Source organism: Sorex fumeus, unplaced genomic scaffold (assembly GCF_029834395.1).
Source record: "Sorex fumeus unplaced genomic scaffold, SorFum_2.1 ptg000041l, whole genome shotgun sequence".
NCBI lineage: Eukaryota > Metazoa > Chordata > Mammalia > Eulipotyphla > Soricidae > Sorex > Sorex fumeus.
Window position 1 is genome coordinate 11102818 of NW_026606098.1, and position 14324 is coordinate 11117141.

The 14324-nt window shown below is 57.0% G+C and overlaps 2 protein-coding genes across 2 annotated transcripts; one reads left to right on the forward strand and one right to left on the reverse strand.

Annotated features, from left to right (window-relative positions):
- Positions 1-328: 328 nt before the first annotated feature.
- SHD (Src homology 2 domain containing transforming protein D) lies at positions 329-6895 on the forward strand. The gene is made up of 6 exons (XM_056119540.1): positions 329-716; positions 2324-2435; positions 2522-2710; positions 3777-3900; positions 5090-5209; positions 6687-6895. Exons 1-6 carry the CDS (start codon positions 417-419, stop codon positions 6877-6879), a joined length of 1038 nt encoding a protein of 345 aa, XP_055975515.1. The 5' UTR covers positions 329-416; the 3' UTR covers positions 6880-6895.
- A 1205-nt stretch (positions 6896-8100) lies between these two features.
- TMIGD2 (transmembrane and immunoglobulin domain containing 2) lies at positions 8101-14324 on the reverse strand. The gene is made up of 5 exons (XM_056119729.1): positions 14306-14324; positions 12727-13089; positions 9913-9954; positions 9718-9837; positions 8101-8432 (listed from the first exon to the last, which is right to left on the reverse strand). Exons 1-5 carry the CDS (start codon positions 14322-14324, stop codon positions 8101-8103), a joined length of 876 nt encoding a protein of 291 aa, XP_055975704.1.

A 14324-nucleotide genomic window follows, 5' to 3' on the forward strand; every position in this document is an offset into this window, starting at 1 on the left:
CACCGGGGTGAGGGACCTCGGCGGGCGCCGCTCGGCGCGTCCACGCCCGCCCCCGATTCCGCGCCCCCTCCCTGAGCCGGGGCAGCACCCCGGGACCGCGAAACTCCGCGCGCTTCCGACCTGCGCTGCGTCCCCGCGCGCCCCCCAACCACGACTCCCGCGCCTCCTCGGGGCGCCCCCTTACCCGCCGTCCCTCCAGAACCGGTGAGGGCTCAGGTGCGGTCTGCTCCTTGGGGCCCCGAAGGGCCTCCTCTTTTTTCTGCGCCCCCTTTTTACACCCCCCCCAAGGCCAGCCAAAGGGCGCACAGATCCCGGACATCCGCCCCCCCACTCCCCCCGCCAGACTCATCCGAGGAAAGGAGGCATGTGAGCCCCACTCCGACAGTGGCCAGCTTCGGGGGGTGTCACGCAGCCCGATGGCGAAGTGGCTGCGGGACTACCTGAGCTTCGGGGGCCGGAAGCCCCCTCCGCAGCCGCCCACCCCGGATTACACGGAGAGCGACATCCTCCGCGCGTACCGCGAGCAGAAGGACCTGGACTTCGAGGACCCCTACGAGGACACGGACCTGCGCCCCGAGCCGGACCCGGCGGGCGCCGCCGGCGACGCCAGGAGCCCGGGAGAGGTCAAGTACGATTCTCCCAAACACCGACTCATCAAGGTAGAAACCGCCTCGGACGCCAGGGCCAAGGCCCTGCTGGGCTGCCCTGGGGACGAGGTGTGTATGCTCATGAGAGGCTGGGGGGGCCTGGGAGTGTGGGGGGCCCACCCCCAGTCCTGGGCTTTGAGGAGCTTGTTTCATGGGGGACATCGGGGCCTTCAACCAGGCACTGGGTAATCTCCCATGCAGGTCTGAGTCCGGGGCCCTGTCCCTTCTACACTGTGTAGCTGGACCCTTTTCTGTTTTTTGACTTGTTGGCTTTTGGGGTCACATCCAGCGATGCTCAGGGGTTCCTCCTGGCTCTGCACTCAGGAATCACTCCTGGTGGTGCTCCGGGGACCCGGTGGGATGCAGGGGACCGAACCCGAGGTGGCCGCATGCGAGGCAAACACCCTCCCCGCTGAACTACTGCTCCGGCCCCCTGGACCCTCTTTTGTCTCCCTCCTGCTCCGCATCCTCCCCCTCCAGCAGCCTCTCTCATAAGAAACTGGACAAATCTTCCTTCCACAAACCCAGACAGTCCCCTGAGCACCCTGATCTCACCTCTCTGCCTGGCCTGTTCTTGTGCCCATTTTGCAGAAGTAGAAACTGAGGCTCACAGTGTCAGGGGCACTGCTCTAGAATTTGAACCTGGCCCATGCTTTTCTGGTATTCCCACCTCCTCTCCAGGGCATCAGGGACCCCTGCCCCTCAGAAGACACAGAACAGAATTTGAGAAGGGGGATGAGAGGTCGTGCTGGGTAGTGGAGAAAGGCATAGGACTTGGGAGTGTGGGCGAGAAAGTGGGGATCACAGTGCGTGCACATCTTGCTTCAGTGCTGTGTGACCCTGAGCCGGTCGCTCACCATCTCTGTGCTTTGGTTTGCTCCTCTGTAAAATAGTGGTCGATGCATCCCACAGGGTCCCCCAAGGACCTCCAGGAATAGTTCCTGAGTGCAGAGCCAGGTGTCAATCCTGAGCATCACCAGGTGTCTCCACCCACCCATGCAAAAAAAAAAAAAAAGCAGTGCTTAAAACTGATTATTATTCACAGGATTTGGAGGTGTGTGTGTGTGGGGGGTGCTTTTGTTGTATGTAGGTGGGCGGTGGTGGTTTCTGGAAAGATAAGGAAGAAAAATAAAGGAGGGCAAGAGCTAAGCGAGTATTTGTCAGTGAACACTTGTGGGCGACAGAGCCCTGCATTGTCGCCCGTGCAGCCCCAACAGAACTGCTTGGGGAAGTAAGGCCACTTGCCTGGCACGCAGCTGACCCTGCCCCGAATCCCTGGAACCCTATACGGTCCCTTGAGAACCTCAGAGATTGCTCCTGAGCACAGACCCAAGAACAGCTCCTGCGCTGAGCTGAGAATATACCCCTCTCTCTTCCTCATCCCCCCAAAAAAGAGGGCCAGGAAGATAGGACGAAGTTTGCCTTGCTTGCATCCCGCCCAGGCTCAATCCCGGCATCCCATAGACTCCCCTGAGCACCACTAGGATTGGTCTCTGAGTCCAGAGCCGGGAGGAATCCCTGAGCATTGCCAGAGAGGGCCCCCCAAATAACCCCCTCCCTCCAAAAAGGAACTGCTTGTGCGTCCCGAGGACAGGTGTGGTACCTGGACTCCCCAGCAGGGGGCGCCAGGAGTTTGCGCCCCTGAGTTCATGCCCCGCTCCCTGTCCTTTCTCCAGTCGGACGGGGACGCCGAGTACTCGGACCCTTTCGATGCTCAGCCTCCGCCACCAGCCCCCGACGACGATGACGGCTATATGGAACCCTATGAGGCCCAGCGGGTGGTGAGCGGTGAGTGGACCACCAGGCCGGAAGGGAGAAGATGGGATGCCGGGGGGATGGAGGTTAAGGTCGGACCCGTGTCCTTGGCTTCCCAGAGTTCCCAGGTGGACCTGTGCACCTGTATGACACGCCCTACGAAGGACAGGGCGAGGAGCCGGAAGAGGACGCGCGGTCCGCGGCGAGGCCTCGCCAGAGCCGGCTGCCCCAGGGGGATGAGCGACCGGCAGATGAATATGACCAGCCCTGGGAGTGGAAGAAAGAGCATATCTCCAAGGCCTTTGCAGGTGCGTCTCCAACGCAGAACCTCAGTCCCCTGCCCCTGGGAGATTTTGTTAATTCCTGTGTTTGGCCGCACCCGGCGATGTGGCATAGGGGCCGGGAACCCCATGGGAATGCCTGGGATGGGGATCGAACTTCGCTGCGTGCAGTGCAGGCGCTCTATCCGCCGTACTAGGCTAATTCTAACTCAAGTGTTAAGTGGCTGGAAGGAAGAAATATTCTCCCCTGGAGTGGCAGTACCGAGGACAAAGAATGGGAATTGGGTTTCCGGTGCCTCGGCCTGTTTATACAAGGGGAAGCTGTCCTCTAGCCCGATCCCGCCCACATCTAGCCTTGCCCCTGATTCGACAGACGTGGACCTGCCCCACCCCTATCAACCACTGGTTTTACATGAACCACGCCCCTTTCTCCCGAATGCTAATTGTTGCACGAGTACCAATCCTGGCCCAGCCTTCACCCCAGACCCACCTCCTCTGGATTCTGATAGGTTGGTACTAGCTAGTCCCGCCTTTACTCCTGAAATTCTATTGGCTCGCCTTGGCCATGCCCCATCCCAGGTAGATTACTTTCACGGTCACTGTCACTGTCCTCCCGTTGTTCATCGATTTGCTCAAGCGGGCCCAGTAACATCTCCAATGTGAGACTTGTTACTGTGTTTGGCATATTGAATTCGTCACGGGTAGCTTGCCAGGCTCTGCCATGCGGGTGAGATACTCTCGGTAGCTTGCCAGGCTCACCGAGAGGGGTGGAGGAATCGAACCCGGCTTGACTGGACCGGCTTTGTGCAAGGCAAACGCCCTACCGCTGTGCTATCGCTCCAGCCCAGATTACTTTATTTTTTAAAATTATTATTATTTTTTTTGTTTTTTGGGGCACACCCAGCGATGCTCAGGGGTTACTCCTAGCTCTGCACTCAGGAATTACTCCTGATGGTGCTGGGGAGCCCATATGGGATGCTGGGGATCGAACCCAGGTAAACTGCGTGCAAGGCAAATGCCATACCTGCTGTACTATCGCTCCGGCCTTGATAGGATACTTTAAACCTTTCCTTTTTGATTGTGTTCTTTCCAGTGCAGTTTGACAGCCCCGAGTGGGAAAGGACCTCAGGCTCTGCCAAGGAATTCCGGAGACCCCCACCCAGAAGCCCTCAGCCTGCAGAACGTGTAGATCCAGCCCTGCCCCTAGAGAAACAGCCGTGAGTAGGGAAGTTGAAGGCTGGAGAATCTACCCTCCCAGTCCCATGTCAGCTATAGGGATGTGGTGGGATGGGAGCTGGAGGAAATTTGATTCATTCATTCACTACATTAATTTTCTCAACTGGGCGCCAGATTCCCTCTAACCACATATCCTGGCTTCAAATCCCTGTTCTGAGTCTCCACGGATCCAAGTCATTTCAGCTCTCTCTGCCTTATGCTCAAATGTCCTAATAGGGCTGCATGCCTCAAATTGAGAAAAGGGGGGTTTCCTTGTCAAAAGGAAACCTCATAAAAGGATCTTTTATATGTAAAAAATGTTGGTTTTTTTTTTTTTTTGCCTTTTTTGGTCACACCCGGCAATGCTCAGGGGTTACTCCTGGCTCTGCACTCAGGAATTACCCCTGGCGGTGCTCAGGGGTCCATATGGGATGCTGAGAACAGAACCTGGTTCAGCTGCGTGCAAGGCAAACGCCCTACTCACTGTGCTATAGCTCCAGCCCCCCCCCCCTTATTTTTAATCCCCCTTAGGACTCATAAGCTTCAACTCTGAGATGGAAGCCATTCTCCTGCCCAGGAAGTCTTGGGTGCAATTGGGGAGGAGCAGGATTTTAAAAGGGTCCCACTTTGGGTGGGTGAGGCGCAGAGCTGGGTAGCTTTGGATCTTCTCTGTGTCCCTTCTGAAAGAGCTTCCCAAACCCCAGCCCTGTGGGGCACAAGTGTGGGGGACATAGTGACACAGAACTGACAGGAGGACACACCAGGGGAAGGAGGTAGATTCACTTTTCAGTTTGCGTTCAGTGCAAACAGCCACTGTTGTCTCTGTGTTTAATACTTCGTGCAACCCACTCTTGGAGCACAGGGGAAAGTATTAAATGGAGAATAGTGTATCTCATGAAAAGTGACACAGTGTAACAGGTTTTGGAGGAGTAGGAAGGGAGGACCCCACGGAGGGAGGCTTTGAAGATTAAGATCGGCTGTAGGTGCTGATTTGGAGAGAGCCCCTCCCTCTGCCCACCGGGTAAGCCCTGGCCACCAGTAAACCTGGCTCCTTTCACCAAGCCAGGGGGAATTTTCCTGCTCGCGTGTCCTGGTGTTCACCAGTACCAGCCTGCTGTGGATCCCAGGGTGCCTTTGAAGGTGGGTTACCCTTCAGATGACCTCTGAACCCTCTTGTCCCCCGTCCCCAAGGTGGTTTCATGGCCCACTGAGCCGGATGGAGGCCGAGAACCTCCTGGCACTCTGCAAGGAAGGCAGCTACCTCGTGCGTCTCAGCGAGACCAGCCCCCAGGACTGCTCCCTGTCCCTCAGGTGAGACTGCCCCTGGAGGTACTGAGGGTCACAGAGACAGGTGGATCCAGGTCAAGGTGATTGGTGGGACTTTGGGTTCCAGGCGGGGCTCTCATGGTGGGTGGGTGGGGTTTCAGGCCAGAGGCGGGGCTCTGAGACTGGGTGGTTTTTTCGGTTGGTGGTGGGCGGGGCCTTTGCTCAGGGACGGGGCTTCTGTGGACAAGGGGCGGGGCTTCCACGGCTTGCAGGCTTGGGGAGATTTCCAGAGTATGAAGCTCTCATTGCCTGCCGCGGGGCCTCCCCAAGTTTCCGACTGGGAGTGAGCTCCCAGTGCTTGGAGGTGTGCGGGAAACTGGTGTGCATGTATCTAAGGGGGGATCCGGAGCAGTAGTACAGTAGTACAGATTGCATGCAGCCAATCGGGTTCAATCCTTGGAATCCCATATGGTCCCCTGAGCACGCACCAGAAGCAGTTTCTGAGTGCAGAGCCAGGAGTAACTCCTGAGCTTCGCCGGGTGTGCAAGAAAAAGGGTTCCTTCATGCTCCCTCCCCAAGCCCAGAGTTGAACCATTTTGTATTTGTCCTGGGTCAGAATCTCAGAGCCGCCCCAGAAGCATGGGGGTCAAGGACCCTGGTTCTGTGCGCATCTCAGCGAGTCTGAGTATAGAAAAGCCTCTGAGCACGGGGTTCCTGAGACAGGAGGCTGAGGCGATGCACTGACAGCAGGTTTGGCACTTATTAAGCTGCGCCGTCTTGGCTAAGTCACCCAGCCTGTGGGCTTTCCCACCTGTGAAACGAGAATCCTAAACGGTAACCATCACTTCCCGGCATACTGGAAAGAAATAAAAACCATACAAGGGGGGAAAAGTCATATTTTGGATAATATTCAAGAACTCGGAAGTGCTTAAGCGATGTTAGTGTGTGTGTGTAGGTGCATGTGTTATGTTTGGGGGCCATACCAGGTGGTGCTCCGGGGCTGCCCCCAGCCTCCTTCGTGCAAGGTGTGTGCTCACCCCTTCATCTCTGGTGTTGAGGCTGATAGAAAGATTACTGGGTTCTAGATCATTCCACCCACCTGAGATGGCATTTCTTGCATCTCCTTTCTGGGAGCTAATAGCGAGGAGCTCAGAAGAGGGCAGCAGAGGGCCAGGGGATTTGTAGAGAAAGTGCACTCTGCATTCAGAGAGAATCACCCCCCTGCTTTTGGGGGTCAGCCTGGGGCTGAGGGCAGGGCTTCCATGGTTGTGGGCGGGGCGGTCAGGGTTATGGGTGGAGCTGGCAGGGTTGTGGGCGGGGCTATGTCGCAAGAGGCGGGGCTTCAGGAACTGCGTGAGGGAGGGAGGAAGGGGATCTGCAGAGCACCCCCCAGCCCGCGTGGAACATGCCCAAGGCTTGTCATGTTAAGTCCATTTCCTAATAATATTGAGGGAGTTGCGAGGAGCGTGGGTGGCCGCCGGGTGCTCAAGCCCCCTTTTGGGTCCCTCCTTGCCCTCTCCAGGAGCAGCCAGGGATTTCTGCACCTGAAGTTCGCTCGGACCCGAGACAACCAGCTGGTCCTGGGTCAGCACAGCGGCCCCTTTGCCAGCGTCCCCGAGCTGGTCCTGCACTACAGCTCCCGCCCACTGCCCGTGCAAGGCGCTGAGCACCTGGCCCTGCTGTACCCGGTGGGCACCCAGACCCACGGCCCCTGATTGGGAGTCTCGGCCGCCCGCTCCGCGCGGAGCCCGAAGCCCAGGTCGCTGGCGGCGCATCCCCCGTGGCCCTCTAGACCCAACGGAGGCCCCAGAGCAGCTGTCCCCGTCCCACCCCCGGCCCCAGCCCCAGCCTTGGGTCTTCCTCCGAGCCACATCCGGGTCCCTTCGGGGGTCTGGAACTGTGTCTGCCGCATCCTCTCCTGGTCTGGGAAATAAATAAGTGATTGTGTGTTTAGAAGGTGCTTGGTGAGAGGCGGGGAGAAGCCGGGGCGGGGGCAGGGCGCCCCAGCTCGGCAGTGCGGGGAGCCGGAACCGACTGGAAGATTGGCTGATTCTCCAGCTGCTCAGCGCTCCCACCTCCCGAGGGCCAAGAGCGGGCGCCCGCCCGGACGACCCAGCTCTGGTGGCTGCGGACCGGCGGAGGCGCGGAGGCGAACAAGGAGAAAGTGAGTGGCCGGCGCGGCCCCGCTCTCGCTCCACCCCCCGCCCCCTTGGAGCGAGCGACGGCCACGGGTCTGCTGCAGAAAGGACATCTGTCCCCATGGAAACCGCAGCACGGGGGAGAGGCGAGGGCCCGCGGCTGCGCAGTCATTTGAAGGTGACAGGCTGGTGGGAGACCCCCGGCCTTGATCAATGTCAGGGAGCCTGGAGTCCCCACCCCCCCCCCGTGCTGCCCCTGTACCCCACATCTTCAAGGCTGGGGAGATACCAACCTGGGAATGCAGTGCTTCTGCCGTGGGCGCTATTTGGAAGCTGGGGGCATCTGCCTCCTAAGGGACGGGATACCCCCCATGAATTTTTCCAGCCACCTCTGAGGACACAGGGGTGCCCCCAGATGAGCAAATCACTTCAGCACACCCAAATCACCAGCAAGTACGGCTTTTGTTTGTCCTCCCCCCTTCCATCACCTTTATTGAGGGTCCTGAGGGAGAGACCCCAGTGTCTGGAGTGAGGATGGGGTGCCCTCTGCTGGACCCTGAAATGTATACTCCCACTTTGTGGTTTGTTTGTTTTTTTTTGGTTTTGTTTTCTGTTTATTTTTGATCCACACCCGGCATTACTCAGGGCTTATTCCTGGCACTGCGCTCAGGGATCACTCCTGGTGGTGTCCAAGGGACCCTATGGGATGTCGGGGATCCCAGGTCAGCTGCCTGCAAAGCAAGTGCCCTTCCCCCTGTCCTGCCGCTCTCGCCCGGGCCCAACCTCCTTTGGAAGCAGTCACATCTTCCTGCGGCCACTAGGAGGCGGTGTCCTCGCCGGCCCGCTGACCATTCTTCTGTCCGCTTCAAGAAGCCTTCTTGGGCCCCACTGGCCAGAGGTGGCTCCTGCTACAGAGACCGGATGCTTGATTTTGGGGTTGGGGCTGAGGCAAGTTTTGGGAATCAACCGCTGCTGGGGCCTGGGAGATTTGGGCAGAGTGGTAGCGTAGACGCCCTGGTCTTTCTGATCTTCTTGGTGGCCTTCCAGAACCTTCCCTTCCACAGGCCAGTCTGCAGTCTTCTTTGGGGTGTGCCGGGGACGGTAGGGAACATTACTGTAGAGAGGATTCTCTGGAAGTTGGGCGGGGGGGGGGGGTGAAGTAAGAGGGAACAATTATAAGGATCTGGTCCTTGTAATGGGACCAGAACAATCCAGAACAATAGCACAGTGGGGGGTAGGGGGGACTTCCCTTGCACGTGGCTGACCCGGGTTTGATTCCTGGTACCTCACACGGTCCCCCAGCACCTCCAGGAATAATTCCTGAGTGCAAAACCAGGAGTAAACCTTGAGCATCGCTGAGTGTGGCTCAAAATAAAACAAGAACATGTGAGAGAGAGAGAGAGGCTTTGGCCCTGGAGCTGGGATGGCACACACGCCGGGTGTGCATGAGGCCCTGGGCTCAGTTCCCAGCACGAAGGGTCCCTCCCCAGCCCTGCTGTGTCTGTGCGCCAAACCACCAGCCGGGCAGGTGTCACTGGGAGAGACTCCCCCACTTCCTGACCACTGTTTGAGGCTTCCCTTAAAAAATAAATAAATAACCAACCCTCCCTCTCTGGCCCAACCCTGGAATCTCTTCTCTGGCTTTTTGTTTCTTTTCTTTCTTTTTTTCTTTTTTTGGTATTTTGGGTCACACCTGGTGATGCTCAGGGGTCACTCCTGGCTCTACACTCAGGAATTAGTCCTGGCAGTTTTCAGGGGACCATATGGAATGCCAGAGATCGAATCCTGAGTGGCTGCGTGCAAGGCAAACGCCCTGCTGCTGGACTATCGCTCTGGCCCCATTCTCTGTTCTTTTGCGGGTGAGGCTGGGCTATATCTGGTGGTGGTGCTCGGGCTGACTCTGAGCTCTATGCTCAGGGATCACTTCTGGGTGGCCCAGGAGACCCTAATACAATATCAGGTTCAGCCATGTGCAAGCGCCCTCCCCACTGTCCTATTTTTGCTCCAGCCCCTGTTCTTTTCTTTTCTTTTTCTTTTTGGATCACACCCGGCGTTGCACAAGGGTAACTCCTGACTCTATACTCAGGAATCACTCCTGGCGGTGCTCGGGGGACCATATGGGATGCTGGGGATCGAACCCGGGTCGGCCACGTGCAAGGCAAACGCCCTACCCGCTGTGCTATCGCTCCAGCCCCCAGCCCCATGTGTTCTTGATATAGTTGGATGGAGTGTCCCTTGCTCTCTGTTCCCCTTCTGGGTCCCCTCCCCTCCCCAGTCACCTGCCTCCCAAAGAAAGGTTAGGAATTCGGAGGCAACTGCATGTCGCTGCAGTTGCCATCTCAGCCACGTGGGGGCGCCAATGGCAGGGGTGATTCCCCCCCACCCCCCACCCCCCACCCCAAGGAAAACTCCTACCGGGCGGGTTCCCAGAGTGGCGGTGGCGGCAAAAGCAGCGGCGCCAGATGCAGGCGGCAGTCCCCAGGATGACCAGGGTCACAGTCACCATCCCTACCACCAGCAGCACGGAGTAGAGTCCTGGAGAGGTAGGGGTAAGTGGGTGACCTTAAGTTCAGGTGGGGCTGGGGAAGGGTGCCCTGAGGCAGTGCTCACCTGGAAAGCTGTCCGTCTCCCGGGCGTCAGTGCGCTTGCTGTCTGCAGAGGGCAGATCTGTGTCTGGGGCAGGTTCACCTTCCAGCTCCTGTACCCCCACCCCCACCCCATTTGGAGTCTGCGCTTGCTGTCTGCAGAGGGGAGATCTGTGTCTGGGGCAGGTTCACCTTCCAGCTCCTGTACCCCCACCCCCACCCCATTTGGAGTCGCAGTCTAGAGGATTTGGGGGAGGGTGGCACACTCTGCAGTGTTCCGTGGTTACTCATGGCTCTGTGCTCAGGAATCACCTCTGGTGGTGCTTTTGGAAGACTATATGGGGTGTCAGGGATCGATCCTGGGGTTGGCTGCATGCAAGGCAAATGCTTTTTACCCGCTGTACTATCTATCACTGCGAGCCCAAAAGGACTTTTTTTTTTTAGGTCACACCCAGCGATGCTCCAGGCTCTGCACTCAGGAATTACTCCTGGCAGTGCTTGGGGGACCCATGGGATGCCGGGGATTGAACCCGGGTCGGTCGTGTGCAAGGCAAACACCCTACTGCTGTACTATTGCTCCAGCCTGCAAAAGGACTTTTAAAACTTTGTCGTGAGCTTTATTATGCTCATCACCTTGGTCAAGAGCTCCATCAGGGCTGGGAGGGAAGGTGGGACAACATGGAGGGCGTTTGCCTTGCACACAGGTGACCTGAGTTCGATCCCTAGCATCCCATGTGATCCCTGAGCACAGCTGGCTGTCCCCACCCCAAAGCAAAGAAAACAAAAAATCTCCATTATCCTCATCATTCTTGGGCAGGAGAGACAGTATAGCGGGGAGGGCATTTGCCTTGCAGATGGCCAACCCAGGTTCAGCCTGGGCATCCTATATAGTTCCCTGAGCACACCAGGAGAGATTCCTGAGTGCAGAGACAGTAGTTAATTCCTGAACATCGCCAGGGGTGATCCGAGAACAAAACTACACACACAGATAAAAACAAAGAGGTTTCTGGGTCTCTTCAAAAGGATCCTGAGGGGCGAGAGTGATAGCACAGCAGGTAGGGCGTTTGCCTTGCATGCAGTGGACCCGGGTTCGAGTCCCAGTATCCCATATGGTCCCCCGAGCTCCTCCAGGAGTAATTTCTGAGTACATGAGCCAGGAGTAACCCTGTGCATCACCGGGTGTGACCCCCCCCCAAAAAAAAAAAAGGAACCTGAATGTGGGATTCATCCCCAGCATTTTTTTTCTTTAACTTTTACACCCTGCAGTGCTCACGAGTTATTTCGTCTGTGCCCGGGGATCACTCTTGTCGGGCTCCGGGCACTCGTGGAAGGCCAGCGATGTTACCCGGATGAGCCGCTTGCCAGGCCAGCGCCCTCCCGCAGTCCTCTCGCTCCTGAGCGCTCAGCGACTGCGGCAGCGGCTGGAAGGAGCCGGCAGCTGTGCGGAGCTGGACCCGAGCCCGCCAGCCCCCTGGCAGCTGCCAGCTCTGCTCCGCCTAGCGCGTGGCTCCCCTGCCTCTGCTAATTGATAATTGGCCCCTTCGTCATTAGTGGGGGGTGGGGGCGGGGACCCTGGTTCTCGCCGCCCTGGAGAGGACTGGAGGGAACGGGCCTCTCCCTGGACCAGGAGCCCATCGAGGCTCCTTTCCGCAGGGCCGAAAGGGGTCGACGCCGGGTGCCACAGCGGTTTGCCAGCGTCTCTTTACGCCATACAGAGCCTCTGCCACAAGGGGGCGCGCTGCAGAGTTGCCGGATGGGGCGATGAGCTCTTGGAAAAACCCAGCCAGGAGGCCGGAGCGACAGCCCTGCTGAGGGTTTTGCCCTGCTCGTGGCCGATGGGGGTTCGATCTCCGACATCCCATAAGGGCCCCTGCGTACCGCCAGGAGTGATTCGTTAGTGCAGAGCCAGGAGTAACCCCTGAGCACCCTTGGGTCTGGCCCAAAAACAGTAATAATAATAATAGTCTAAAGTCTCTTCCCTTGCGTGAAATTAACCAGTTCAGTTTCTGGCACTGCACCACCAGGAGTGATCCTGGAGCCAGGAGCAAGCCCTCCCTAACCCCCACCCCCCCAAAAAAAAAGTCAGTTACAACCCCTGATTTGTGCTTTGATTTGTGCTTTTATGCTTTCATCGTTTGTAACCTGGAGCCTGGGTGTTGAGTAGAATTCTAGAATTCTCAGTTCTTGCTCTCTCCGGGACGGCAGCATTCTAAGACTTTTCTAGTAAAAGTGTTTAAGATACCACAAATCCTCTAACATTCTAGAATCTCCTGCCTCTTGGTTTCAGTGTTTCTCCATCTGTTTTCATTATCAGCCCCTAAGGAGACTTAAAATAAAATCTTAATTTGTTGTCTCATGCAATGTTAATGGCAAAGCTGTTCATGTTCTGTCTGCATGACTGTTTTATTAAAAAAAAAACAAAAAACACGTTTATTCAGCCTGAGTGATGGAACAGCATAGAACACTTGCTTTGTATGTGGTCAACCCAGGTTCAAACCCCGGCACCGATATGGTCCTCAGAGACCCATCAGAGTGACCCTGGAGCACAGAGTCAGGAGTAAGCCCTGAGCACAGTCAGAGGTGGCTCCCAAATGAATTAAAAACAGAAAGAATATCCAGGCCCAGGCCAGGGCCGAAGTGCTAGTCCAGTGTGGAGGGCGCTGCCTCAGATGTGGCTGGACCTGGTTCCATCCCTGACACTCCTTGAGCCCACCAGGAGTTAGCCCTGAGCACAGAGCCAGGAGTCACCCATGAGCACACCCACTGGGTGTCGCCCCAAACAACCCATCAAGAGAAGAGTCTAGAAGGTTCCTCCATGTGCCCCCACACCCCCTCGTACCTGTCTCCTCCACCTGGAGCCGTGTCCCATTGCCTGAGACCTCCTCCAAGCTGGGGATCTCCAGGGTGAAGCAACATGTGTAGTGGCCGCTGTCGTTCCTGCTCATGGGGCTCAGCTGCAGGCTGAACACGCCAGGCGGCCTCCAGGAGAACCGGCCCCGGGGGCCACAGGTCCCTTGGCTGAAGCTCCTATAGTTGACCCGGGCCTGGCACAGGAGGACCTCGTCCTTGTTCCATATGACCCAGAGTTTCTCGACATTCTGGGCATCGTCCACCTGGCAAGTGAACGTCACACTACTTCCAGGTGCTGCCTTCTGCACCGCTGGCTCCTGGTATACACTCAGTCCTGTGGCACTGTGCAGGGCTGCAGGGGAGAGAGGCAGGTGTGCCAGTTTGTGTGTGTGTGAATCAGTGAGACCCTCCTGGAAGATGTAACTTTTTTCTTTTTTTTTTTTGCTTTTGGGGTCACACCCGGTAATGCACAGGGGTTACTCCTGGCTCATGCATTCAGGAATTACTCCTGGCGGTGCTCGAGGGACCATACAGGATGCTGGGAATCGAACCCGGGTCAGCTGCGAGCAAAGCAAACACCCTACTATCGTACTACCGCTCCAGCCCTCCAGAAGTGATTCTTGAGTGCAGAGCCAGGAGAAACCCCTGAGCACCGCTGTGTGTGTCCCCCAAACAAAACAAAAACATAAACTTTATTTTGTAATAATAATAATAATTATTATTATTATTATTTATAATTTTTGCCAGACACAGTGGTATTCAGTGCTTAGTCCTGGCCCTGTGCTCTGGGCTTGCTCCTGGTAGGTCTCAAAAGCCCTTATATGGTGCTGGGGATCACACCAGGGGCAGCTACGTGTGAGGCGAGCGCCTTTACTCTCGGGCCCCCAAAGTTCACATGAATCTAAGCATGGGAGGGAAAACCTAAGGCCCAGGGAGGAAATAAGGTTTGATTGAAGTCTGAAGAAGCTCCCCCTCACTGCAGTTTTGAGAGACTTCGGGGGAGCAGGGGGCGGGGAGGCAACCAAGGGCGGCCAGGAAGCAAAACCCAATAACAGCAATAGAGGCCCCCCGCCCCGCGAGAAGAAGGGCTGAGAGTTTGCTAAGATTGGGGCTGGGGGGACAGGCCAGACTCAGGGGAGTTCAGGGCTGACTCCTGGCTCTGCACTCAGGGATCACTCCTGGCAGGGCCCAGAGGGACCCTCCAGGGTGCTGGGGATCACCTTAAGGCAAGTGCTCTAACCCTTGGACTATCTCTCTGGAGTTTGCTTGGATTTAGAGGGGCCCCCTCCAACCTCCTACAAAGCTGCAAGTGGGACAGAATGGAAAGGGGAACAGATTCCCTCAAGGCTGGGACTGAGGAAGGGCTGGAGCGATAGCACAGTGGGGAGGGCGTTTGCCTTGCACGTGGCCGACCCAGGTTCGATTCCCAGCATCCCATAGGGTTCCCTGAGCACTGCCAGGGATAATCCCGGAGTGCAGAGCCAGGAGTGACCCCCGTGATCCTGGGTGTGGCCCAAAAAAGCAAAACTAAATAAAACAAAAAGTTTGGGGCCGAGAATGTGACAAACCTGAGTAACTCGAGTCCAT

Excerpts from the sequence above, each read along its gene's own strand:
- SHD (XM_056119540.1), top strand. The coding sequence starts at position 417 with ATGGCGAAGTGGCTGCGGGACTACCTGAGCTTCGGGGGCCGGAAGCCC. Across the intron at positions 717-2,323 it reads TGGGCTGCCCTGGGGACGAG|TCGGACGGGGACGCCGAGTA; the intron begins GTGTGTATGCTC and ends TCCTTTCTCCAG. Across the intron at positions 2,711-3,776 it reads TATCTCCAAGGCCTTTGCAG|TGCAGTTTGACAGCCCCGAG; the intron begins GTGCGTCTCCAA and ends TGTTCTTTCCAG.
- TMIGD2 (XM_056119729.1), bottom strand. Across the intron at positions 9,955-12,726 it reads GCTCCAGGTGGAGGAGACAG|ACAGCAAGCGCACTGACGCC; the intron begins GTACGAGGGGGT and ends TGCCCTCTGCAG. Across the intron at positions 9,838-9,912 it reads GGAGACGGACAGCTTTCCAG|GACTCTACTCCGTGCTGCTG; the intron begins GTGAGCACTGCC and ends CTACCTCTCCAG.